Below are 26,158 nucleotides of genomic sequence, written 5' to 3' on the forward strand. Positions count from 1 at the left end.
GAAAAATCCTAAGATTGGCGGTAGTCCATTTCTTGTGTAAAATTTAGTTACGAATCTTTTTTTCCTCTTCAATTTTTCTCTAAAATGAATAGTTTTTGAACTGTGTTGAAAAAAGGGAGAAAAAATTAAATTTTTTTCCAATTTTTTCCAAAACAGATTTCGCCTGGTCTAATGGTCAAAATGTCGTCCGCGTTTCCTTGTTATTGTAGGACTCCGGTGGACAATAACCACCGCACTTGCGGTTGAGAAATAACCCTATCCCATTAGCTGGTCCGAAAGCCACAAAGCGGGATAATCGGATTTTTTTTACGGTCAAGGTGGTGCAGGTAGTACCGTGACGTCATGGGCGGGTGTCAATAAGAGGGGTAGGAAGAATAGAATGAGGTACCTTGCAGAGATTAGTTTAGCCCCAGCGGTGAGCAAGTGAAGACGCTTGATTAAGAAAATACGATCGTGATCGCTCGTTTCCAAATATTGCCTTGAGACTAGAAAGTTTGGCAACATAGTGACATACAGGCCAGGCTGAGGCTTGGCTCTTGAAACTGGTTTTCCTAACGATTAACTTCGAGCTCTACCGATGGCATGGGGAAAGCAACGTCCCAGTTGGTAAGCAGCCATCGCTTAGTCCTTGCTCAGTTCTTCATGTGCGACTGAAGATAAAGTTTCAACCTGAATTTTTTCCGACCTGTTTGTGCGTTCTGTGCCGGCGTGCGCTCACGTGGTTCCACTTGTGCGGGTTCAGCATATGCCCATGTGTTTCCGATACGACAATGGAACTGATATTTTCTTTGGTTATCTAGCTGTATGAGTATTTCAGACGTCATAAAGCTAGGTTACCGGAGTTAAAACCAGTTTCCATTCTGCGACATATTGATTTAATGGACCAGATCTCATCTCCATAGGTAATTCTAACAAATTTCTAAAAACTTGTGCGTCATTCGTATGCTTAGCTGTGGAACGAATACGCAACGAAAATGTAAATTATATTAACGACGTTCTGTATAAATCATTAACAAACGGTAAAAAATAAATTAACTACGACTACTAATAAAATACTAGGAATTGCGGCAGTTCCGGATGCTGTATAGGTGTATCTTATGTCCAACCGTATCTGGTCCGGGTATCTGCAGTCATATTCTAAAAAAAATACCAGAGTTAAACATAATTTAATTAACACTTACTTGTTATATTTATACAGAATTTTTAGATCATTCCCCTTTAAATGCAGATCTTTATCCCATTAATAACTTGCTAATTGGTAACGTGAACTTTAATTTTAGATATGTTCGGAAAAAATTATTTTTATCTAAGATAGCGAGACGGAAAACTATTTTTTGGGCATCGTTAACGTAAATTTCCAGTTATCAGAGAAGTGATGCCTTCAGTCCTTCTTCTTCTTCCTCTCCTCTTACATATCTCGATATTTTTAAGAAATTTCCATCCTGACCATATGGTCGAGTAAATTGAAACAGTTATGTCTTACGTATGCAGGCTGAATTATCATTAATATTTATAGATTTCACACCGACATTGCCATATTGTGATCAATACTCATTAAATTTCCTAATACAAATATTTTGTTGGATTAAACTGTTGTCATTCCACAGGTAGTTTTTAATCAGAATTTATTTATTTTATTTTACCTTTCATGCAGATGGAATATTCCTAAAGTAAATTCTCTTAAAGGGAACAATCTACGAAAGGGAATTTTTAAAACTTAATTTTTTAAAAATGTACCTAACCTTAAAAAATGGACGGTGGCGACATTTGGAACTAAATTTAGCGGGCTTTTGGCCTTCGCGTATTAAGCCGTACTTAATAGAAATTTAAATAATATAACGGTTAAAATAATTGTCGGACTAATAAACATTAACTTTAGATTCGACATAATCCTGAAATTTAAAGGAAATAGAAACACAAAGAAATTCGTATCTGTCTTTTGCAGTTTGCACCACAAAAAATACTGAATATTAAAATGCAGCGATAACAAAAATATTGGCTGTCAGAAATTTACAAATATTAATTGAGAATTTTTTATCGACTTCATTAGAATTTAATTAAAACGGTATTTCTATATACCTTGTAAATTAATTCTCATTTAGTTATCCTTCATTAATTTCGTTTTTTTTTTATTCGCCATGTTATATTTAGATCTACATATCGGCAAAAAACAGGTTTGCTGAAGTTGTTTGGCTGCTACATTGTCAAAAGGTACAAGATTTATTTCCTCCGCTGCGAAACGTTCAAAACTTTGATAAAATAATCTTACGATTAATCTTTTTCTAGATACACGAAATTTTGGTTTGAGAAAGCAAATGTTTCTGCATCGGCTTAAAAACGTAACGTCTTCTTTTTCAATGGCGTATAGAAAATGACAAGACAATGAGTTCCTTCCAATATCTTAAAGCTCTGTAAGAACTTCTACTTTATTAAGGATTACGTTTTTCATTACACCACCACTCCATTGTGAACCATTTCTCTGATTGAAAAACCTTAGCGGAGAATGAAATTCTCATTTCAAATGGGCGTTAAAATCTACTTTTATTGCTATATTTCGGTAATTGACATTATGCTATTTTAATTATTGCGTTTATCCAGGAACGAAAATACCAAACTTTTTAGCGTTGAAGCAAAACAGGAAAAGGTAAAGATATTTATAACAAAGTTTTTAGCAGTTGTTCAGGACAATTTGTTTAAGCTAACCCTTTCATGTCCGTGTTACAGGTTAAAGATTTACAAACTTTTAAGGTATTGGAAACAACAGGAACTTGGTAAGTTGACCTAATTTTACAGCATTGTGTCAGCGGAAAAGTTTTTGACAAGAAAAGTTATATTTTTCAGGACTTTTATTCAAAGCTCTGTTATTATATGTTCGCGTAAATCTAAGGGGTAATAAAATTGGCATTACATGTACATGTTTTTTTCTAATTTAACGCGAATTATTTAACTCCAAAAGTATGCACGCAAATTTGGCCTACCGCAGCAATAATTTTAAACTTTCAGCGTTCACGAGGAATAGAAATTTATGAGGTATCGGATGTTTCCCTCCAATTTTCGTTAAATCCCGAAGCACATGTTAAATAATTTCCTATATATCAAACCGACATTTCAAGCAAAACAATTTAGCTGCCCCGCATACTAGTTTCATTAAAAAAGCCGCATTATTGGGTACCGAAGGGTAATCCCTTGGATTTTCAGAGAATCATGTAATAACATGCCTGAAAAAAACACCACCGCAATCACGAACACGACTTTATCAGGCGATCTCTTTTATTTGAAACTCACGATGTAGAAATTGATATTGTTTAGAAATAAAGTTGTAGTGCAGTTAAAATAGTTTTTAAATCTTTTTCAGTTCTCCTATACATCAGAAAATAATGAAGAGCCTAATTGCAATCAAGTAGTTGACATTGACTGTCTGTCTATTATTGAACTCACTTCTAGTTTTTGGTTTGGAACCTGCTCAAGACAAGATGCCGTCGAAATCGTGTATATATTAATATGCCGCCCACTCTCCCACACACTTCTGCGATTAGAAAGAGGGGTCTTTAATCTTGAATTCATTTTTACCTGACAAACTACTCTTTTCATTTTATCTGTTTCTACTACAGTTTGACATTTGATATGACATTACATCAATTGGAATGACACATGTCTAGAATTGAATTACGTCGTGCGAAAGCGATGCTAAGTATTAAAATTCATGTCAATCATGCATCAGTTAACGACATTTTAGAATTATTTATTTGTTCGTAATAAAAAACTCCACTGGACTGTGGTAGATGAAACCTATTTAACAAATAAAGTTTGACGACAGGTCATGGCCCCCCCATAACCCCCTTTGTGACCGCCCTTGAATTATCCACACCTCTGCGCTGCGCACTAATGAATTCAAGCGGTTTTTTTATCATTTCTACCACAAGAAATCGGATAGGAATTTTTTCGAAGTATCTTGCATAAGTCTCAATCAAGACCTTTCATGATATGACGATCGTTGAATTACAGTGAATTTATAATCCTCGGTATAAGCGTTTTTTAATGCGTTATAGTCAGAACCAGAAATTGACATACAGCCAGTCCGTCCAGATCTTACCCCAACAGAGCTTCTGTGAGCGAGTTAAATGACTGCAACAAAATTAATCACAGCTTTTGACCTCAATAATTTTTTTTTCTGTAACAGAACAAGAAAGGGATCCAAGAAATAGATGTTATAGACTTCTGCCAAAAGGAGTCTGGAGAAGTTGGAATATGGAAAATATAATCAATTCATAGAATCTTATTGATTTTATCATCTTCTCAACGTTTTTTGTGATTATCGTTTTATGTCCAGATGAAATAAATGTGGAAGAGAAGGCATTTCGGAATATACCATTTGCATGTTCACCTTTAACTCCAGTTTTAATCCTCCATCCTAAGGTCGATGTTGAAATATGGCCAAAAGGCATACATTCAAACGATTACGTTGTAACTAATTTAGCGTTTCATCTAACAAAAAGCGGTAAAACGGAACTCGTAAATGTTTTATATAATTCGATATAAAGCAATTGCGTGGAATAAAATGATATTGTCTATGAAATTTATGGTAATATGGATTTAGTTTAAATGACCTGCTTCTATTGGAGATGTATGTATGTAAATATGTACGTGTGGAATTGTTTTTTCCACCGCGGCACTTAGGCGTTATTAGGCCCCTTGTACACCCTCCTTCATTACTCGAGTACTTTTCTTCAAACCATCCTATTTACTACACGGGTGGCTTGGTGGTAAAGTCTCGTACATTTTATGTAGGATAGCATGGTCTTGAGTTACAGAGATTTTTCTTTGCTCTGTTCTCATTACCATTTATCGGGGACGACACGCATGCGGCAAATGTTGCCTTAGGTCACCCATCCAAATTCCAGCTTGCGTCCATGATGCTTGCCTCGGCAGATCGAAATCCACCGGCCAAGACACCCGGCTAGGCGGTCCCATTATTGGAAATGTAACCATTATACGAAAAGCTCGAAAGAAATAATCTAGGCACAAAATACAAGGCGTTTTCTGTACATACGAACGAAATGAACTTTATTCATTCTAGAAGCAAAAGAATCTGTACAGATAACGCCCTGTACACATCAGTTTGTTGAAGTTTTACCTGTGCATTTCATTTGAGAGTTGTTTGCTGTTACGGCAAACTGTAAATCGCACAGCGAGTCTGCCGCACAGAAATCCTTAGACGCAAAGCTGATCTCACTGCTTACAGTTACATCTTTGCATACCCTGTTGCCTGGTGCTGTTCTGCTCGTGAGAGCGCAGATTCTGAGGTCCCCATAGTCGCTGTTTATGAACTGGAACACAATTAGAAAAGTAAATCCCTGCTAGTGACGACAATTAACTCTGGCAATCCTTTTACCGATGACAGGCACAAGGGGGATAAAATTACACACTAACTTTACTAACAATAATAACAATAATTGGCATTAACGCGGCTTGAAATTTGATTTTACTGTATACCCGTTATCCTTCTGGGGAAATAAATAACTTATTAAACACAAATATATTTTTGTTTGTTCCTACAATGCGTATATTTAACTCAACAATACTTATTATTGCGCGGAAAAAATCAAAATTTTTACTTGTTCTAATAGTGGAAAAGCAAAAACCTCCCTTACCCTTGTCCTGACGTGTCCCCTTCTTATATACTCCCGGTGGATCTCGTACAGCGTGTCGACCTCTGGAGTGATATAATCCTCGAACCGCACGTCGACGTGATTGCAATAAAACTTGATAATGCTAGCAGGTACTTTGCTGAGTCTGTCAGTGAGTTGGTCCACCATGGAATAGACGTCAGTTGCCAGAGACACCACAACGTCGTCTTCGTTATCGTTGGCGAGGTCCTGGAAACCAGTGTTCTCGTTCGGTGTAACGAAGATGAAACTGGTTTCTGGGTAGGATCCTTTTATGGAATTTATAGCTCTTCTAGATCTAGTCAGATCCCCATCAGTCAATCTCCCATCACCGAAGACTAGGATCGACTGGCCAAAAGGTCGGATAGTTTGGTAGGAACAGTCTAGGTTCGTCTTGTTCTGGTAGTAAGCTATTACGGTCTCCAGACTTCTCCCCAAGGATAAGGTTACAGGCCCTAGAAAGAATTAGCTATAAACCGTGCTTAGTAGATTTACGTTGTTCTGTGGAGCATCATCAACGGAAATAGCCTACATTGGCTTGTTCCCATTGTGTGTATTTGAGGAAGGAGTTCTTGGTAAGGCGTTAACTGCCTATTTAATGGCTTCATCGAAGTTCACATAGCAAAGAAGTGACGTTTGTTGATTACCTGCTTCTAAATGCGTGCGTACAGTTGTTGTTTAAGTGAAATGTGAACTGCATTCACAATACACGAAAACCTTTACTACGCCGGGTAAACAGTCTTTTAAAATGTCATTTTATTAGTTTATTGTTTCGCTTACCGATGCATTTGTGCCGTACGGTAAGCGAATGAGTAAGTAACACCTTCTCATCAAAGAAATAATTGGTTGTGATGAAATCTTTACGTTTTTGAAAATTGATTTTTTTTCGCTATAGTTTCCAATCTGGGGGTTGTATAAAAATGTAGCAACACACCGATTTTATAACTTTTATAACCCTCTTTTGTTTTATTGTTAGATAAAAGCGACTGAAATAACTAGACTGTAAGCGATTCGCGAATAAAGCGAGTTTAATATTGAAAACAATATAATTATTCGGAATATCACAACAAAGAGGTCGATGACTCGGTATAAGCCAATTTTCCGATTTTCCAGTTATTGTCAATCGAGAAGGCGCAGGAGGAAATATATTCGCATTCTTTCGAGCGCTGTGTAAAATTAAGTAAAAAGTGATGTATTCCGAAAATATCGAATCCCCTCAGTGAATAATATAGTTCGTTCCTCATCTCTCTTTTCTGCCTGTTTTATGCATAATAAATGGGATACATCGTTGTTTGTGAGGTTTTATTATTGAAAAAGAGAAGCAAAATTCGTACAGGGTAATAAGGTCATCCCTTTTGTCCCGTAAATATTTGCAGTAAGTTAACTAATTCTGGGATACTCGGTTAGAGGTAAAATTTCATATTTTAAACTACCACACTTTATCATACTTCCGGTTTTAACTGAATGGACCCAACCTTTTGAACTCAATTTCAAAGTTTACATTAAATATTATCTTGTTAAATTTTCGATTAAGTGGACAGTAACTCCCTTGCCTTTTTCTTTTTCACAGTTAACAAAATGCGTATAATTTTGAAACTTCCAGTAAATATCGACGGTTACTCATTAGCAGGATTTGATCTGGTTCTGAGTATTCCTTTATAGCAGGTACACCTTTATAGCACCGTGATAATGAGATGAGCTTATCTGCGTACCGCCTCTTCATCAAACATACTACTAATTCCTGTTTAGAATGTTACAGCCTAAGCCCCCAGAGTGTAGATCCAACGCTATTCTGGTCTCAACTATATCGCTCCTGCCTTTGTTTTGCTAAACTGAAGTTTTAATTGTAAGTAATCCAAGAAAATAAGGAGATTTTTTTATAGAAAAGTGTAGGTTTTGAGGTCAGAAAATATATGCCACACAGCGTTGTTCTTGTATTTAAATATGAAATTTTCGCTGGAGTTTCGAATATCAAATATCCGCGCCGCGAAGCCGGTAAAAGAACCTGGTTTTCCGTTGTTAAAAAAATCGCGAAACGGGTAAATATTTGAAAAGGTACGGCGAGAGGGTAAGTTATATCTAATTAACTAACAATGTAATATCACACTTACATTCCTGTGGGTTGTTTAAACCGGTAAAAATTTGGAAGTATTCCCAAGTCGCGTTAACCATCCAACTTCCGGTTTGTCCATTTATAATTCCCAGCTTGCTTCCATGATATGATACTTGGATGGCCTCAGCGAGGGTGCTGCAAATGTGATTTATTATTCATTCGGTACCATAAATTTCAGGGTTGAATTCAGTGATTTTATACTATATATGTAGAATTCATAAATTTTAAATAAAACGGTGTTTGAGCGGAATGAATATAAGCCTAGTTTGTGCACAGAAATACATTATCTAACCCGTCTTTCCACTGTATACAGGGTGGGGCGTCTATAATCTATAAAAATTAAACTACAGCTTCCTAAAGAAAAGTTTTATACGAAAAAGTTCTATTTTTGCGGTTTTTTTCGTAAATTCAAGTTCAATTATGGATCAAAATATTTTATCAGGAACGGTCCTGTCCGTGTGCTGTACGCTGAGTTACGTGCTCTAGACCAGCCGCGTAAACAAATCGTCGTTAAAAGATAGAAAGATACTTCTCAATTTTTGGGGAATTTTTCAATGCAAAAGTACAAATTAAGAAAAATAGATATTAAAAAAACTAATAATATGGAACAAAATGAAATAAATGAAAATGTTGAAATTGATTCCCATTAGCGCGGAAACAGGGGCACCGACGCACCCAATTCTGGCGAATATTTTCCCAAATTCCAGGTATTCCCCTAATTGAGTCAGCAGCTTCAAGTATACGGTTTCGCAATTCTTCCACCGTAGCAACTGGAGTATTGTAAACCAATGACTTCAAGTGACTCCAAAGGTAAAAGTCCATTGGAGTTAGATCGGGCGACCGAGGTGGCCACGGCACAGGACCAAAGCGTCCAATCCATCGGTGAGGAAACGTTTCATTCAAAAGTGTCGTTACTTCTCGAGTGCTGTGTGGAGGAGTCCCATCTTGAAGATAAAACATGCGTGCCCGAACTTGTAATGCCACATCGTCTAATAATTTAGGCAACCGGTTCTCTAAAAAGTCAGCATATGTTGGTCTGTTTAGTTGTCCTTCAAAGAAATAGGGACCCACAAGTACAGACCAAACATTTACCGAGAACCGATGTTGAAAATGAGTTTCCCTAATCGCGTGAGGATTTTCATTCGGTCGATAGCCGCACGGTTTAAGGCGTCAATATTTAAATCGATGTGTCGATCTGCCCGGGTTTCGAATCCCGCGGCCGGTAGACCGTTGATTAGCTATGCTTGTACGGAGGATTGGCACCCTCTGTGCAGGTATGGTAGGGTGGAAGAATGTTGGCTTGGGTCAATGTGAGAGATTGACACCGGTTGGCATTTGACCACCCCCCTAATTAATGAGGTTTTCCAGGTTTCCCTCATTCCTGCACTGAATGGTGGTTAGGGCCTACCAACATAAGTCGTTCCTGGGCGCAAATGCGGCCTGCGTAATAATAATATGCCGCCTCCTCTCCCGCACAAGTCTCCGACTTCTGGGCTAATTCTCGTAGTTAGAATGAGGAGTAGAGATATTATTATTATTATTATTATTATTATTATTATTATTATATGTGCATATTATTGAAATTTACTTCATCGCGGGTAAATGTCGCCTCATCTGTTACACAAGCATCAGTAGGAAAGTCTACTTGATTGGCACATTGTCGTAAGAACCATCTGCAAAATCGCATTCGTTGATCACAATCCGGGGGTAAAATCTGTTGAACTGGTTGCAACTGGACAGCTGGCGCCTTAATATGCGTTGTACGGTTCGAGATGAGGTTCCTACTTGCTGTGCGAGTCGTCGAGTACTAATTGTGGGGTCTTCGTCAAGATTTTCCAACAACGCACTGTATGATTGTATTTGCACATGGGGGGTGACGTTGTGGCCATCGTTCCCGGTACAACCTAGTCGTCGCGAGCGCATTTTCTCCGGTTGCACCATACACTAACACCATATCGACACCTTCGGAAACAGTAAATGCATTGTTTTCTCGGTTCATTGTAAAACTAGTTTGTGCACAAATTAAAAAATTAAGTAAAGTAAGAAATAAGAATCTCGTTGTTAATGTAATCGGCACGCTATTCTTACTTTTTACTTCTTTATAAAAATTACACTGTCACTATCGTGGAATTACAAAATAAATACTTTTGTCTTGAATCTTTCACTTTTTAACAGTGATGAGTCGATGGACGATGCTTAATATTTAATAATTAAGTGAATAATGAATTCAGTACAATTACAAAATTAGTTGACTGCACAAATTTTTTGACAATGTAACCTAACCTTCTTTTAGTAATACTAATATTAGATTATATCGACTTAAATTATAAAGTTGCATTTCCAAAGTTTTTAATAAATAACACAGGGTCGGCCTTCGTTTTCGTTGAATAAATGAACTTTAATTTACAAAAAAAAGCGAAGATAGAACTTTTTAATTTTTATAGATTATACACGAAACACCCTGTAGTGTGTTTCGATATGTTTGAGCTGGCACTGATGTCGAAGGTAATAAAACTTGTTCCATTGTTCACGGTATCAGTCATCTTTGTAGAAAAATGTTATTCTGCCCCAGAATCTCAAGTATTCCTAATTTAATATTGTTCCGAGAGTAAAAATATTGATATACATTTCTGGAGCAGATCTTCAGATTTGAGGAAACGAGACAGAAAGCGTTATCCTTGCTCTCTCTCTGGCTTTGTCAAATAACAATGGGGCTTCTGCGGGATTAAAATTTATTTTATAAGTTTTCCTGGAATCAGAGGGTATAGAGTCATGTTGCCCCAAAAGAACACAAACAAAGGAGAATCGGATTTTCTGGCAGAAGTGTCGTTAGAACAATATAGTTCGCACTCCTTATATCCTTTCCGTTCCTGGGTATCGATTTTAACTTTTTCGGCAGCGGGGATTATCATTTTCCATGATTTAAAACGTACAATAAGAAAAAGTCTCCTCCCGGATGTTAAATTTGGGAGAAAATTAATTATCGATTTTTCAAAACACGCCCGAATTATTTCGTCTTAAAACATTTGCCGGATGAGGAAAGAGAAAATGTTACTAGTACAGATAAGGAAATAGAGTCGGGATTATATTTACTTTTGCAGGCTTCCCTCGAAATTAGGATGCATCGAAAGAGGTGCGTCTAAATCTTAAAGTGATAGATTTTGTAATCTTATCGGGTATTTAAATCCCATTACCTGATGATTTGCTTGCCGTGAAATCTTAACTTCGTCTCCCGAGCAAAACTTATTAAATTAATTTGTTTTCTTTAGTTGCCATTCGTCTTTGCTGCTAAGATCCTTCTGATGCCATTTTTAGGTTTATGATTCATTATTATATACCTTATTGGCGTTTTCCATCGGTGGGTGGGTTGAAAAAATCGTTATCTGCGGTAAAAAATGTCCGCTAAAGGATATATGTCTTGTGAGTAATGCGGCTTCACCGTACACTCATTTGTACAGGGTGGACAATTTAATTCACATAAATTCAAAAATTTGTCCCAAAAGTCTTCATAAGAAGCCAAACAATGTTCTCTGATAACAAAAATCTGTATTATCTGGATTTGAATCAGCTTAAAATCTTTAAAATAAAGTAAAAAGTTAAACAATATGGTAATTTAACTCTGCTTTTTAATATCACTTTCTTTTTACATTAATGAAGATAATTTTGAATAATTAATTAATTAATTAAGTAATTAATTATCTGTCTAATTAATTATTCTGAATTAACTGAAATTGTCCAGTTAATAACATACGAGATAAATGAATACCGCGCTAATAGATTTTTCAATTTTGACGTTTTTGTTTTATTATAAACAGTTTTAAAGTCACGGACTTATATTTTATAGTAGATCCATTTTTTATATTTGATTATCTGGTTTATTGAGATCTCCACCCTGTACAGATAAATCATAAATTTAGAACTGTGGGAAATCCAAATTTATGTAGAAACTAAATATAATTCTGAATCATTTCAAAATTAAAATTCCTTATTCATTCACTCCACTACGAGTCATTCATAATTAATTAATGTTGAAGTTATTGTTGCGTTGCACCGACAACATACTTCTTATTTTATACAGGACCGGCTCGTAAACTTTTTCAAAAAGTTGTACTCATACTTACTATATCAGTTTCAGAGCATCGTAGTAGGCAAAGGTGCCGTCCAAAATTATGATTAACTCTAGCGAAGATGCCATTTCTTTGCCGTTTATGTACTCCACCTTATCGTATTCACTTACTGTGTTACCTAAAAAATAAATATTTTTAAGAAATTGTACCGGAAAAATATAAAAACTAATAATAAAATATGTTTTTAAAGTTTTTCAATGGAATTAAGATGTCAGCTTAGTGTGGTGGAAATATGTCAAAATTAAAAAAATGTAAAGAGTGTCCCAAAATAATGGTACAAAATTCATAATTTTTTCCAGTTTAAACTTTAAAAAATCGCTGAAACAGTTATTTTTTTGAGCCACGTTTGACAGACTTATAACATTAACGACGTTTTTTTTGCTGCTGGTGATGTCTTGTTCCAACAAGATGGTGCCCCTCCACATTTTCGCCTCGATGTAAGAAAATTACCTTAATGGAGTTTTCCCAAATCGATGGATATAGGCAGTGTCGCTTGAATGGCCACCACGCACCCCTGACTTAACACCTCCAGATTTTTTTTTGTGGAGTTATCTAAAAGGAAAAGTGCATGTGAACAGACCAGACACTATCAGAGAAGAAGTTCGAAACCAAATGTCATTCAAAATGTAATTGATAACTTTGAACACCGAATTGGGTATTGTGCAATGGTTAATGGGGGCCACTTTGAACATTTGCTGTAATAAAATAAAAAGTAATACTAAATTATTGTTTTCAGTCGATTCCTCCATTTTTTGACAACTATTTATACTATAAAATATAGAGCATTCTATTTAAAAAAATGTCGGTAATATTATAGGTCTGTAGCAGTGTACCTTGTAACTCGAGACACCCTGTAGATCCAAAAAAGCGACCTGCTTAAAAATTCGACCGAGCAAGTTCATGTAACCGCTTGCAAATGTCGAGTTAATGATTCTACCCAAGAACTGCAGAAATTTGAATTAGCCACAGTAGATTTAGGCTAAGGTCTGAGCACTGGTCGCTCGTAAATATTACATCACCGTCGAAATTAGGTATTCTAACGTTAAGCTACGTGGGTACGTTGTTCAACTTCTAAAAAGTTACACAAATCAGTTTTTATACTAGGTAAATCTGTAGTCGGGTTTATACTTCTAGTTGAAGGCGCATTTGCTCTATTTACTCACGTAAAATTTGCTAGTTTGAACGCATGCCGGTTACAAAAAAATGCAATAAACATCAGGTATAACTACAAATGCCAAAATACACGGTGCGCAAAAAGCTGCACTGTTTCTACCATTTTCCATCTCTGTTAACTGTTGTGTAGGTTTTAATTTCATTATTGTCTCGAAAGATCAGCGAAAATTGAAAAGGTACTATTTAAATAATTCAAAATCTTTTATTTAGTTTTTTTAATTGATGGTACGAAAAACAAATGTTTTTTGTTTAATAAATTAAAATTTGGCGATGTCGAGGTTTTTGCAAGTCTAAAGATTACTTTTTGCGAAAAGAAAAAATCACCTCAGTTTCGAATTTCGGAAACTGAATATTACAAAATTCGAACTGGGGAATCTTAGACGGACTTCGCTAGAGAACCTCTGCGGACCCGTCAAGGACTGTGATCGGACGTCTACCCTAGTGATGCGGGAAAATCCCGTTTGTCCCTTTGCCTACTAGAAGTCTCAGCACCTTAGTCAATCTATGGCGATCTCGGTAAAAATATCGGTTTTCCCCATTAAGCTTATTCAAATTCAATATTTTTTTTAAATCTTTTCGTATGAAGTCAAAAAATGTTCGATTCCAGAAATGCAAGATGCAGAAGATATCTAGCCACACAAACATTTCAGGAACTTTGAATCCATTTAGCGGACAAACGAAGAAGTACTTTACGGGACACCCTGTATAAATGAACTATAACCTCTAAAATATTTGCTGTCATGTCACGCAATATTTCCTTCTCAATTTGCGTCAAACCTCGAAATAGCGGAAAAATATATTTTTTTTTCGGTAGGTTTGTGGATATTTCAACTTATTGATGCCGATAATTGAATAATTAATTAATTAAGAACGAGCTAGCTAAGCTAATACTTTTATAAACCACAAAACCAGTCTTGTAACGTTGAACCTAATTCGAAAACGATAGATTGTATGTTCAATATCTCTTCCGTCTCACAACTTTCACGTGAGCATATGAATAATTTTAGTGCATCGTTAAATACAATGCGGTTTAAGAGCCTTCTTTGTGAACGTTAAATGTGATTTATGCAAAATTTCGGACGCAATTTGCGTCAAGTTTAACCCAAAACGTATCCGAGACGATATTTTAAAACTTTGTTGTAGTGATACAGTGATACTCACAAGATTATTCTATTCTATCACAGACAATATAGCTTCGCCCCAGACCGCTACTGGGATAGGACAGCAGTTTTAAACCGAATTGCCGATAGAGTACACCACCAGCAGAATTTTAGGAAGAATCAAATGCAGCGGCCCGCATTCCTACATATATTCTAGCAACATATAAACAACACTTTGGCAATGTTGCCAGGCGTACTTACGGATTTATTTTGTACACTTTTTTTATCAATATCTGTTTTTTGCGTTACTGTATTTACTTAAATGTATGATGTAGGTCATTTAATGCGCGGTCTGTGGCGATAAGCTATATTGTCTGTGATTCTATTTACATATAGAAATGTGGCAAACGCGATTATCAATGGCTATTTCTCTTGTATTTGTGCCGATTTCGTACCTATAATAATAACAAAGTCAACGATCAATGCGAGACGCCACGTATATAAACTGACCTGCGACGGTTTTCAGTTGCTGGATGGCTTTGTCCGCTAAAACTGTAATGGCGTTATCGCCAAGGGTAACTTCATATTGTCCAACAGCTTGTAACAATTTCACTGATCCGATTACCTAAAACAGAACGTCAGAGCTTAAGAGATTATGTGGCATTTCATTGTTCTACGTCAATTAGTTTTTTTTATGTCGATGGGATACGAATTTAATCCACCTCCATCGGGCTTGCCTCGTCACTGAAATATTAATAACCGTAATATTGTAGATTATAGCATCAATAATGTAATAGTATTTGCCGTATTTCGATCTATTTCGTAGATAGATACAATTTTAACTTTTTCTAATAGCAGATATTTGTACAGTGACCAGTGTAGTTCCCATATCTAGCTCCTCTTGATATTTAAATATAAAATATTTTACCTGTTCAGTAAAGTTGACGCTGTCCAATAAAGCATTTAGCGCCGCAGTTCTATTGTTAGCTTTGTGACCAAAGTTGAAAGGAATGCCTCTTTCTGAATAGTACATGTCCAGGACTTGGGACAGACGTGTGCTGCTCAGGATATTTAACCAGTAGTTGACGTTTGTTCCCAACATTGCACCTAAAAACACATATTCGTCCTTGAGACTGATTTTTACGAGACATCCTGTATAATTTTAAAGTGTCAACCTGCCAGTACTCACGTTAAGATTAATAACGACAAGTTCTGAAAGTTCAGGTCTCCCGACGTGCGTTATCTGCGTCGACTTCGTGCGCAGATGTGCGGGAATTTCGGGGAAGTTGCGATGTTGTTAGCTAAGTGGGAAATATTTCTTTTATGTTTCTTTCATGTTTATCCAAGGAGTGGAGTTTGGAAATGTCAACCACACGGGTTTGTAAATGAGCGAAAAGGAAACTGACCCATAAAACGGCTCGAATTAAAAGAAACCTCGCATCTAGCTACCAGCATCGCGAATTCGTGTTAGAGTGAAAGGAGCAGCCCACACGTAGGAGGAAAAAGTTTGACAATTAACGTACAGGGTGTCCAGTGGTGTTGTTAAAAACAAAGTTGTCTTCACTTTCGTAAAAAGTTTTTTACTGCAGTTTCGAATAAAATTTTTTACTTAACTTTCGAATAAAATTTTTTACTTAACTTTCGAATACAGATTTGCGTTTTGTTTGACTGGAGATCTGGGAGCGCTCTGTAGGTTCGATGTCGAGCGTTGCATTAACTTTCGCTTCTTGTAGTGATTTTATTTTACAGATGGAGCATGTGAAAGCGCAAATTCTGAATATGAAATAAAAATGTTTGATGGATGTCCCCAGTGACGTGGAGAAAGCCCTGCTCGTGCTTATCGTGTAACCCTAATTTGACTTTATTTGTATTGACTGAAAGTAAAAAGGATGGCGGACGGGCGATATTTACCTTTTCACTTCTAGCTCGGGATTAACCTTAAGAAATGAAATTCGAAGAATAAATAATCTTCCTCGAAAGTTACTTAAACGGTCTATAAATTCTGTCAACTCGTAAAACGTGGCCAACAAAGAGCTACTTTGTGTTTCACGTACAAAGTATTTTCGATCGATATTCTATTCTACAGGGTGTAAGCAGTTTGACTGCCATTACTTCAACATGAGATGGAGTAATCATAAATTAACAAAAAAGTTGTGTATTACGCTACACAGCTGGTGCGTACCACGTGTAACAAACTAAATCGCTCAAAATGTTCATTTTCTGTGCACCTTCGAATCCAATTTTCGCGCATTCGCTGGAAAACGCCTCAAGAAAAGGAAATAGTGGTACGCAAAAAACACTCAGACACAGTCCAATTCCAGATACCAACTGAATTGCGTATTGCTGGACAGCTTAGTACCTCGTGTTGTCCGCCGCGCCGTTGTCACATTGCTCGATATGAATTTTATCGAATTTGGAGATTTTGATAATTTTTTTCTCGGAAATGGTTGAGTTTAGGACCCATGTTATTAAAGTTTTTTTGTTTATTGTAATGTATTCTATCGTCTGTTAAAACTGAGGCAGTCAAACTTCAAACACCCTGTATATCTCAATTACATCGGACATCACTGTTCCAAAAAGTATTTTCTTTAAAATTCATGGTTAATTAACGGTAATTAAAAGATGTGTGCGCTGTGTGGTTACCGATAAAATGTCAGAAGTTGTGAAAAGGTCCTATCAGGAAAGTGACAAGTCTAAATAAAACTCCACCTCACAGAAGAAAATACTTAAGGAGCCCTGAAAGAAGTTCGTCTGTTGTGTTTGTGCGCCGTAAATATATGATAAAATGAATTACTTCCACATTTAAGAGGGATGAATGTAGCTGTGAGACAAGTGAAACGCGAGAATAAAGGATAATCATTAATAACAGCTTTCATTCGGCCCTGTTTATGTCATTACCGTATCTCGTTATTTTTAAACGGGTTAACTGACATTTTCCGACCCACATTTTTATCTTATTTTCATTCAAAAACTTGCAGCTACTTTTCATAGAAAAACAGAGATGTGTGCGTGTTACATATATCATTCTGTATATTTTTTGATTTTATGAATAAAAGTGACCCTAAAAGTGAAGTATGTAGAAAACAATGCTTTTTGCGCAGGGTGACGGAGGACAGTAATCTGATTTTTGGCATGAAACTGACGAATTGACAAAACTGATAGTACACAGGGATCACAGTTTCACCTTGACTTGAGCTATTCTTGGAACTAACAAAGTAGGATGTGCAAAACAGCGCTATAAATAAATCGTCCTAGGATTAGGCAGAAGCCGCTCGGGAATTCGCTCTTTTTGCATTAAATAGAGCTTATGTTTACGGTAATTTAAAAAAAAAGAGAAATCGCCTACGCCTCTTTGTTCCCAAGATAGCTATTTTTCTATACCGTTAACTGTTAATCAACTATTGGACGTATCGGACCGGAATTTTAGAGCCAATTACAGAAAAGGTTAAACAGAAAGTTTTACATTGACAGTTTATATAATAAACGCGCTAGAAGCACTAAAAGTTAACGTTAAAGAACGGCCTGCTCGTGGGAGAAGGAGCGCCAGGCCCGCACACGCGCGCGAACGCTGCCCTCGTCGCGCGCGAGATTTTTGCCTTCAACGTTTCAAATGTCTACTAATAAGTCAAGTTTTCAGGTGTTATCTAATTCGATTGGATTAAATCGAGATAATCCAAGAACAAAGGAGGCTATGCACGTAATTAAAAATGTCCGGTCATTTTCTGAACAGGCATCCGTACAATCCGTATGCGCAATCTACGCGTGATGATGACATTTTGGAAAATTGTCTACATTTACACGCGTTGTGCGCGGCGTAAGGGCCATTGGAAAAAGGGATAACGATGCATTATTAAAGATTGTGTCGGATTGCGTAAGAGCTGTTAGCGTTGCCGGAAAATGTCAAGGGAACTAATTGCGGGGTTATAAATTTAATATTACAGTTTATAATTTACTCCTGAAAGGAAATTGTACGACGGAGAAGCGGGTAATTTTTTATGCACTTTCGAATTCGTTCACTTAAACAAAGAACAAATTAAACGGTTAAATTTGCAAAGATCGGTAAGAACTCAGTGGCGGCTCGTGGTGAACAAAGCCCTGGAGGACTGTAAAGGTTAAGGTTGCGAAATTAATAATGCTCCTTTATTAACACTAAGATTTTTTTATCCATCTTGGGACTATTTTATATTTTTCAGAGAACTTTATAAAATCACACGCGAATGGTTAATAAATTATACACTTAATCTCGTACCCGGAAACGGTAACAGCGGAAATTTACATTTTAAAAACGGGGTGTATTTCCCGGTGGTTGTCGGTAGGTGAAAAAAGGCAGGAGAAATGGCAGTAAAGGAACAGAATACATTAACTTTTCTTCATTCAGAGTTCGTTGAAATAGAGATCGCAATTAAAGCACTTTCATTGCTCCAGGCATTTGCATAGATAATTCCTTAATAAGAATTGACAGTAATTACTTATGTTTTTACTTCAATGGTTCAGTTAACGAGCAAATTACAAAGTATAAGTTAACGATCGGTTTTGAAGAAAGTACCATCGCTTTGGAAGCATTAACTACCATGGTTTCAATTTGATTGAGATTGATATATCACCGTGTTACAAATTCGCTTCTCACTACAGGGATTTCGGAAACGGTAAGTGATACGTAGCTTAAATGGGGCAAAGCTGCATAATCAGGGGACCAACATTATGCCTCTAAAAAGTTCTCGAAATATTTGAAAAAACCGAAATTTTGTAAATCCGTTTTTGTTTCATTTCAGCCTTGTTTGAGATAATATTGAAAAAGAAACTGGTAACTTTTTGCCATCTAATCAAATCCATCAAATGGCATAATCAATTATTATATGTAACGTTTCGTCACTCCAGGACCATCATCAACTTTATTTTTTTTAATACGATCCTGGAAATTTTATTACATTTTTTGTTCCCTTCATGACCCCCAATACTGTATTGCCTCAGTCCGAATCAGATTCAGACGTTTTGTCTCGAAAAATTCATCTTCAATGTATTTGTTCTAAATTTATCTAAATTTTTATTCAGATTTCTATGTTTATTGAATTATTCTATACCCTAAGTAGCTGCTGAAGTAAAAACGGATTTCCAACATTTCGTTTTTTTTCAAATATTTCAAAAATCATGTTAGCCTTGATTTTGTAGAGGCATGAATATTTTCTGTTTCAATTTTTTTCAGTAGTGTATAACTATATCGGGTATTCTCAAAGTTGAGTCATTTATTTTAACAGCTGGTAGAACTCGTAAAAAAAGTCGATTTACCATCGTTTATCGTTTACATAAAAGTTGCCAAATAAAGCTATTATTAATAATTATTTAAAAAAATTTAAATTTAAAAACTTTATAATACAAATTTGATTTATTGTCATGTTCGACCACTGCGTTGTAAAAACATAAATGTTAACAGTTTTGAACAATTTTTGTAGAACAGGATTTTTTTAACTCTTTTTCTGCAACTTTTATATAAACGATTTTTGGTAAATCGACTTTTTTACGAGTTCTACCAGCTGTTAAAACAAATGACTCAACTTTGAGAACACCCTGTATATAAATGACAAGTTTATTAAAATACACAGGCACACAAAAAAAAGTGTCAAGGCCCAGAGGGTAGACCCCCCTACCCCCTCGTTACCCCCTAGCGTATCTTTATCACCCCCCTACACCCCTTTCTGGGAGTTGAAATATCAATTCTCATACAAAGTCGATGAGGGATGTCGATAGGATGAGTATTCCTTTGTGAGGGTTGAAGTGTCAATTTTGATACAAAGTCGAGTGGGTTTGTATGCCTACGTTTTCTAGGCTGCTGAAAACAAAGAAGACTACCGAAAATTAATCCAACCCCCTCGTCAACCCTCAGCACCCTTTGCCACCCACGTTTGTCGTTCGAAAACCTTCCAATGTACAATACAGTGAATTTTTGCTTATAATTGGCAACACGAAACATTTTTAGGGATATTTGAATAAATTGAATGTTATTTTAACTCCACCCTGTATCTCGAAAACTGGGGGTTCGGGATCCTTGGTCCATTTAGTGTTAAATGATGTGGACTTACAAAATACCCTGCATATCCAATTAACTGTAGTAAAAAAGTGTGAGGAAATGGCTTCGAAATTGAAAAAAAAAAATAGATTAGAAATAGAAATATGGATGTTATACCGTCGATTCCGCCTAATATGTCAGGTTCCGTCATGTCCCAAGTGGCCAATTTCAAATAAAAAGCCCTGGGCAGCGCAGTGTCGTTCCAAAACCCGTCGTTGCCAATAACAGGTTCATCCGTGGTCTGATTCAGGATAACCTCGGCCAAATCCCCTGCTATCGTGGCTACCCATACGCTGTTAACTTCATTATCGCTCGATATGAATGTGTCGGGAATGTCTGTGGCATTGTGATTTTCATTAATAGCTTGGATGACCCGCTGGAACGTCACCTGGTTCTTCTCTAATCCAGACGCCAATCCCGATATTACGTGTCCGGCTGATATGGGTCCGAACTTTGTTTTGATGATGCCGTACTGCACTGGACAGCCACTCAGGACGTCCGTACTGCCCTGCGTCACCTCCCTGGAAATATTAATAATTTCGCCTCAGTTTCCAATTTTGCGGAAAATTAAATTTTCCGCTATTTCTATGCCTACGTACAACTTTCCAATGCTCAGCATTGACATACCAATAATTAGATATTTATATATATACAGGGTGTTCTCGAAAACGGTAAGTTTTAAATACCATGTACATTTAATAAACTCTACCTAATGGAATTCAAGAACGCAATAATATACAGGGTGTCCATTTAAAATAACAAAGTTATGTAGCGCCCACGCGAAATGGAACACCCTGTATATAGGGATTAAATTATAGAGATATTATCATAACATTCTGTTTCCTGTTGCTCTTAACTGTACGCCGCCACTGTATAATTTTTGCCAGACTATTGAAAATTTCTATTTAGGTAACACATTTTCGTGTGTGAATTATTGAACTTTAATGCAAAACTGTATTTAAATAATAAAAAATGTCCTTAAAAACTCGTTTGGTAGTTTTAGCGCCCTGTCATTAAACCATAAAAAGCATAAAATTCTTAAAAAAGTCGGACCAGCATTACGTAGTAAAATAGCCAATAAATTTTCGGATATTTTGGGTTTATGTAGACCAGTGGCGTGCTTCCCTTTACTCTTCGTTTTAAAATAAGTCAAAGAATACATTTGGATGTTTCTTGTTTACTGTTTTCTAGCAGGATTTGTTTGAGTTCTACAGGATGTTAGAAGCTTGACTTCCTTAATTTTAACAGACGATAGAATACATTAAAATAAACAAAAAAACCTTATATGACATGGGTCCTAAATTCAACCATTTCGAATAATTAAGGAATATTGACATGTGTGTGCATAGAATACCATAAAATACAATGTTTATCATTTTTTTGCACTTCTTTATGTTTAATTCTAAAAAATGCGTTGTAATAAATTTAAAATTCGATAAAATTCATATCAAGCAATTTGACAACGGTGCGGCGGTTTATTAACAACACGACACGAGGTACTAAGGTGTCCAGCAACCACCAATACGCAATTCAGTTGGTATCTGGATTCGACCGTGTCGGAGTGTTTTTTACGTACCACTATTTCCTTTTTTGAGGTGTTTTCCAGTGAGTGCTCTAATATTGGATTCGAAGGTGTCGTGCGTGGATAGAAAATGGTGGTGGACATTTTGAGCGCATGTTGTAGTTTGTTTTATACTTGCGCGTTTAAAAATTACTGAATTTGCTCTTTGGTAAGCACCTAAATTATTTTTAAAACGTATGATTATTTGGATGACGTAATTATTTGGGTACTTTAATTACATATTTTTCAAATTCATAGTTTGATTAAAAGTTAAGTTCCTGTTTTAAGAGATTCGTAATTACTAAAATTCGAGCTAAAATTTAAGCACAGCACTATATTCGTACTACTAAATCGATACATTTTATTTAATTTATTTAAAAACTGGAAAACAATTGTCTTGAAATTTACTAAATGCTTCATAATAATAGTTGTTTACATTTTTTCCGTAGGACATGTCGCGCTGTTGTCACGTTGTGATGAAACTCGCTAATATTAATACTCCCTGTATTTTGAAAACTGTTAATCTTACGCTCCTGTAATATATAACCTTTTTGTTCATTTATGATTACTATCTCATGCTGAGGTAATAGCAGTCAAACTTCTCACACCCTGTATATTTAATCCCATTTGGATAACTAGGTGGTGTCTGCTACAATTTCTGGTAAATGTACAGAGTTACGTTTAGTCTGTACATTTGATTTAGACAACACTATAAACACAGAATTATCAATTTCAGTTAAACTAACTAATGGCTTTTCTGGTAGTTTGGATGTAGCTCTCGGCGGAATGAAACAAGTTAGTTACATATGCAACCAAAGTTGCGATGAGCGTAATTGTTTTAAAATGTAAGCGGAAGTTCCGTGTGCAGTGTTTTACTTTATGCGGATCGAGTCATTGCTAAATAAGTAGCGCGTTACCAACATTGGGCGGCAACTCGTTGGTGAACCGTAGACCGGAGCGTACTTGATTTAGAATAAAGTCAGATTTATATTTAAAAACCTTGAAAACCGGATCGCTTATTATCAGTGTTAAATTTATTTACAATTTCTAGTAACTTTATTTTTATACGTACGTTTTATGAGTCAATAACATGTTTTGTAAAATGTTAAATGTTTCCATTTACCTGTAATTTATGTAGATAGTACGGTTTTCACATTAAATTAATTTAATAACTTTTAAATAGGTACAAAAATGGTAACGCAATTATTATTCATTTTTATGGCTCATTGTCAGCGTAAAATATTTTTCTGCCACAGCATTTTCCGTATTTAAACTAATAAACAATCGCATGGAAAAGCCATCATGTCCAACAGAAACAGTATCGCATCCTTTTAATGTTTAATTTTCCAACTATAATAAAGGGAATTTGAAGGAATCTTAGACTAGCGCTGGTCCTTTGTCGTACGAAAACCCTACAGATTTGATATACCCTTAGTATTACGCATAATTATATACCCTCAGCATATTATGCCAGCTCTTATGGCACCGCCAAATTCGCAATCACATCAAGTTACACCCGAAACAAACGAGGTACGTATACTTACAGCGGCATACTTGATCGATCGTTGCAAGTAAAAAGCTCATCCCCTCTCCTGAAGGGATCGACAGTGTTGGATATCATTCTGTGGAGGAAGCACAATTCTGGAGTACTCAAGGCGTCTGAAGGGAAGAGTTCTATTTGTCCCGGCGTTAGGTAGTCCACAATCACCCTGTACTTGTAGAATTGCTCTCCAGTAGCTCTGTAAGGGATCAGGATGTCGTTGTCCTGGAGGACGCTTTGTGACCGCCTAATGCCGTTGAACATCACTCTGGAAGATGTAACTTTTTCGTTATTCGCCCAGAGGGAATACGCATAAAACATTGTATGTTCCTAGATATTTGTCATTGCATTAAAATAAAAGTTAATATGCGTTCGTAAATAAATGATCACAAAGAAACGGTGGCATCCGAAACGTCGTTGAAATTAGGTAGGTAGGATTTAAATATTAAAGATTTAGAAGGGGGTACGGCTGAAACAATTTAGCTGTACCGTTCAACGTGTGGGTAGATACTTGTACCTAATGCATTTCATTTGAGTCACTGGCTTATTCAAGAAGGTGCGTACTTATAAAGAGTGTCCCAAACTAGTTGCCATAAATAATGAGTTCGAATGTACCAAATTATCTGCGGTTTATATCTCTGGGAAAATGTCAACGAGATTATTGATTTTTCTGTACTTAAGTACAGTTTTTAAGAACCGTCTTTGTTTTTCCTACCAACCTGAGGATCGGGTGCTATGAAAAAATGCAACCAGTTTCGTATTATTGAGATATTATTTTTGCAATGCGAAATTAAATTCTGTGAATTATTCTCGAATTATTTATAGATTTGTTTTTGTTTTAAAGTGTTAACATTTCAATAACTTCAGTATATTATTTAGAATATTTTTGGCAGCAATAACATCGTATCACAGTATAATACTACATATATCAATTTGTATTATACTTTCGTTTTAAACCCTTGTCTTATAAGGAACATTTGTATTCACTGAAGTGCACCATCGTAGTATGCTACTTATGCATGTAACTAAATCATATTTAAACTTTTCCACGCGATTCACTTCGTGATCAAAGTTTGTAGATATTTAAAATACGTAAAAGTTCTTTGCAAAAAGAGCAGTGCATGCTTTGTGCCATGTACTCTTAGTCGATTAGTTGTTGCCCTCGAACGGTGTGCGGAGGTTCTGGCTCCACAAATTGCCCTTCAACAGCTTTTAGATGGAAATATATAATTTAAACTCGATTTCAATATTTACAAGCAAGTATCTCAATCTACTTACTTTGTAGTCATAAAGAATATTTTTCTTTGCATTGGCAGCAATGATTACACAGCCACACAAAAAAAAGTTCATTTTGTAATATTTTTTTTACTTTATAACCTGAGTACCCAATCATGTTCTAACCTTTTTGTCGGCTGTATATTTTTCTGTAAAAAATCTATTCACTTGTTGTTTGCCCATAGGTAATTGATAAAATTTTTGAAAACGAATTTTGTAAATCTGATCTCGGATTCGTGATCATTGACCCCGAAAACCCCAGTATACCAAATTTGGCGCGAATTTATTATTTTTTGAAAATTTGATGCCATCTTGGATCCGCCATCTTGAATTTTGCAAAATTGACCTCTGATCCGTGATCAGTGATCCCGAAATCCCCCGAATACCAAATTTGGCGCGAATCTGTTATTTTTTTGAAAATTCGTGATATCTGACCATAATTGACAGGTTTTTTTGAGGTTAGTAAAAGAATCATCAATTCTGGGCGCGGATTCATGTTCGGCGTGGTCTTAACCATATAAATTAACATTTGAATACAGAAAAAATTTTTCCTAGTACTTTTTCGTGAATTTTTGCTATTTTTGACCTGTTTTTGAGGTTAGGAAATTCTCGTGATGTGATAGCTCAATTCTGACACAGGATTCGCTATCAGGAGGCAAAAATACTACGGTTATGAAAGTACAGACAACTTTTTTTTGTGTGTGGCTGTGTTATCTAACACGGTAAGTAAAGACCTCCCCGCGTGTCACTTTACCCCCCCCCCCATTAAGCATCCGATCCTTCTTAAATAGCAGTCGATTTTCTATTTGAAATAGTAATACCTATAAATAATAGATAGTAAATAAATGACAAGATGTTTACACCCGTACATTGCTGATACTGATGCAATATTTTATTAAAGTTTTATACGATCAATAAATATGTACGTGGTTATGTTTGCAAATAAAGAATATCGTTCGCAGCATATTCGACGTTAATATATTCATGATTTAAGCGTTAGTTATTAGTATCGCCCTGTAGGGCGCAATTCGATTACAATGGAAATGACAAAGCAATGACCTCACCCATGTAGCATAGATGTTGCAAGTATTCTCATAGAAACAGAGTTGCCCTCGTCTAGTTCAATTTTGCGGATTAACTCAATTAATAAAGGTAGGGTTAAAGGGGGTCTGGAGGTGATTGTGAAATTTCTTCTGTAACAATCCCTGATGATTTCGGGTAGGGCCGACGAGGTTTGTCGGACATTTTGCGTTGCACAACCTGAAATTTCACAATTAAATTCCGGCGCTTTAACGTCGAAACGGACGCTTACTATGTATCAACAGTAGGATCAATACACACTTGCACTTCATTTTTTCGTTATTTATCACATTATTGCCGGAGGGACGATTGAAACAGATAATGGATCGCTGTATCTTATCTTCCCTCCCACGGCCAACTATTTACATAAACAGATACTGCAGATAGCGGAATTTGTCACACGCAGGTGATTTACAAACATTTGTTCAAAAAATGGAACATAATTTATTCGACACTGTT

The 26,158-nt window shown here is 36.1% G+C and overlaps 1 protein-coding gene across 1 annotated transcript; it reads right to left on the reverse strand.

Annotated features, from left to right (window-relative positions):
* Window positions 1-916: 916 nt before the first annotated feature.
* On the reverse strand, window positions 917-26,022 carry LOC108916902. The gene is made up of 11 exons (XM_018723223.1): window positions 25,932-26,022; window positions 25,684-25,879; window positions 23,349-23,612; window positions 20,361-20,764; window positions 15,108-15,286; window positions 14,690-14,804; window positions 11,901-12,024; window positions 7,778-7,914; window positions 5,652-6,121; window positions 5,135-5,327; window positions 917-1,137 (listed from the first exon to the last, which is right to left on the reverse strand). The coding sequence occupies exons 1-11, from the start codon at window positions 25,969-25,971 to the stop codon at window positions 1,010-1,012; spliced, it is 2,250 nt and encodes a 749-aa protein (XP_018578739.1). The 5' UTR covers window positions 25,972-26,022; the 3' UTR covers window positions 917-1,009.
* Window positions 26,023-26,158: the final 136 nt, after the last annotated feature.

The sequence above is a fragment of the Anoplophora glabripennis genome, unplaced genomic scaffold (genome assembly GCF_000390285.2).
Source record: "Anoplophora glabripennis isolate ALB-LARVAE unplaced genomic scaffold, Agla_2.0 scaffold2, whole genome shotgun sequence".
Classification (NCBI taxonomy): Eukaryota; Metazoa; Arthropoda; class Insecta; order Coleoptera; family Cerambycidae; genus Anoplophora; species Anoplophora glabripennis.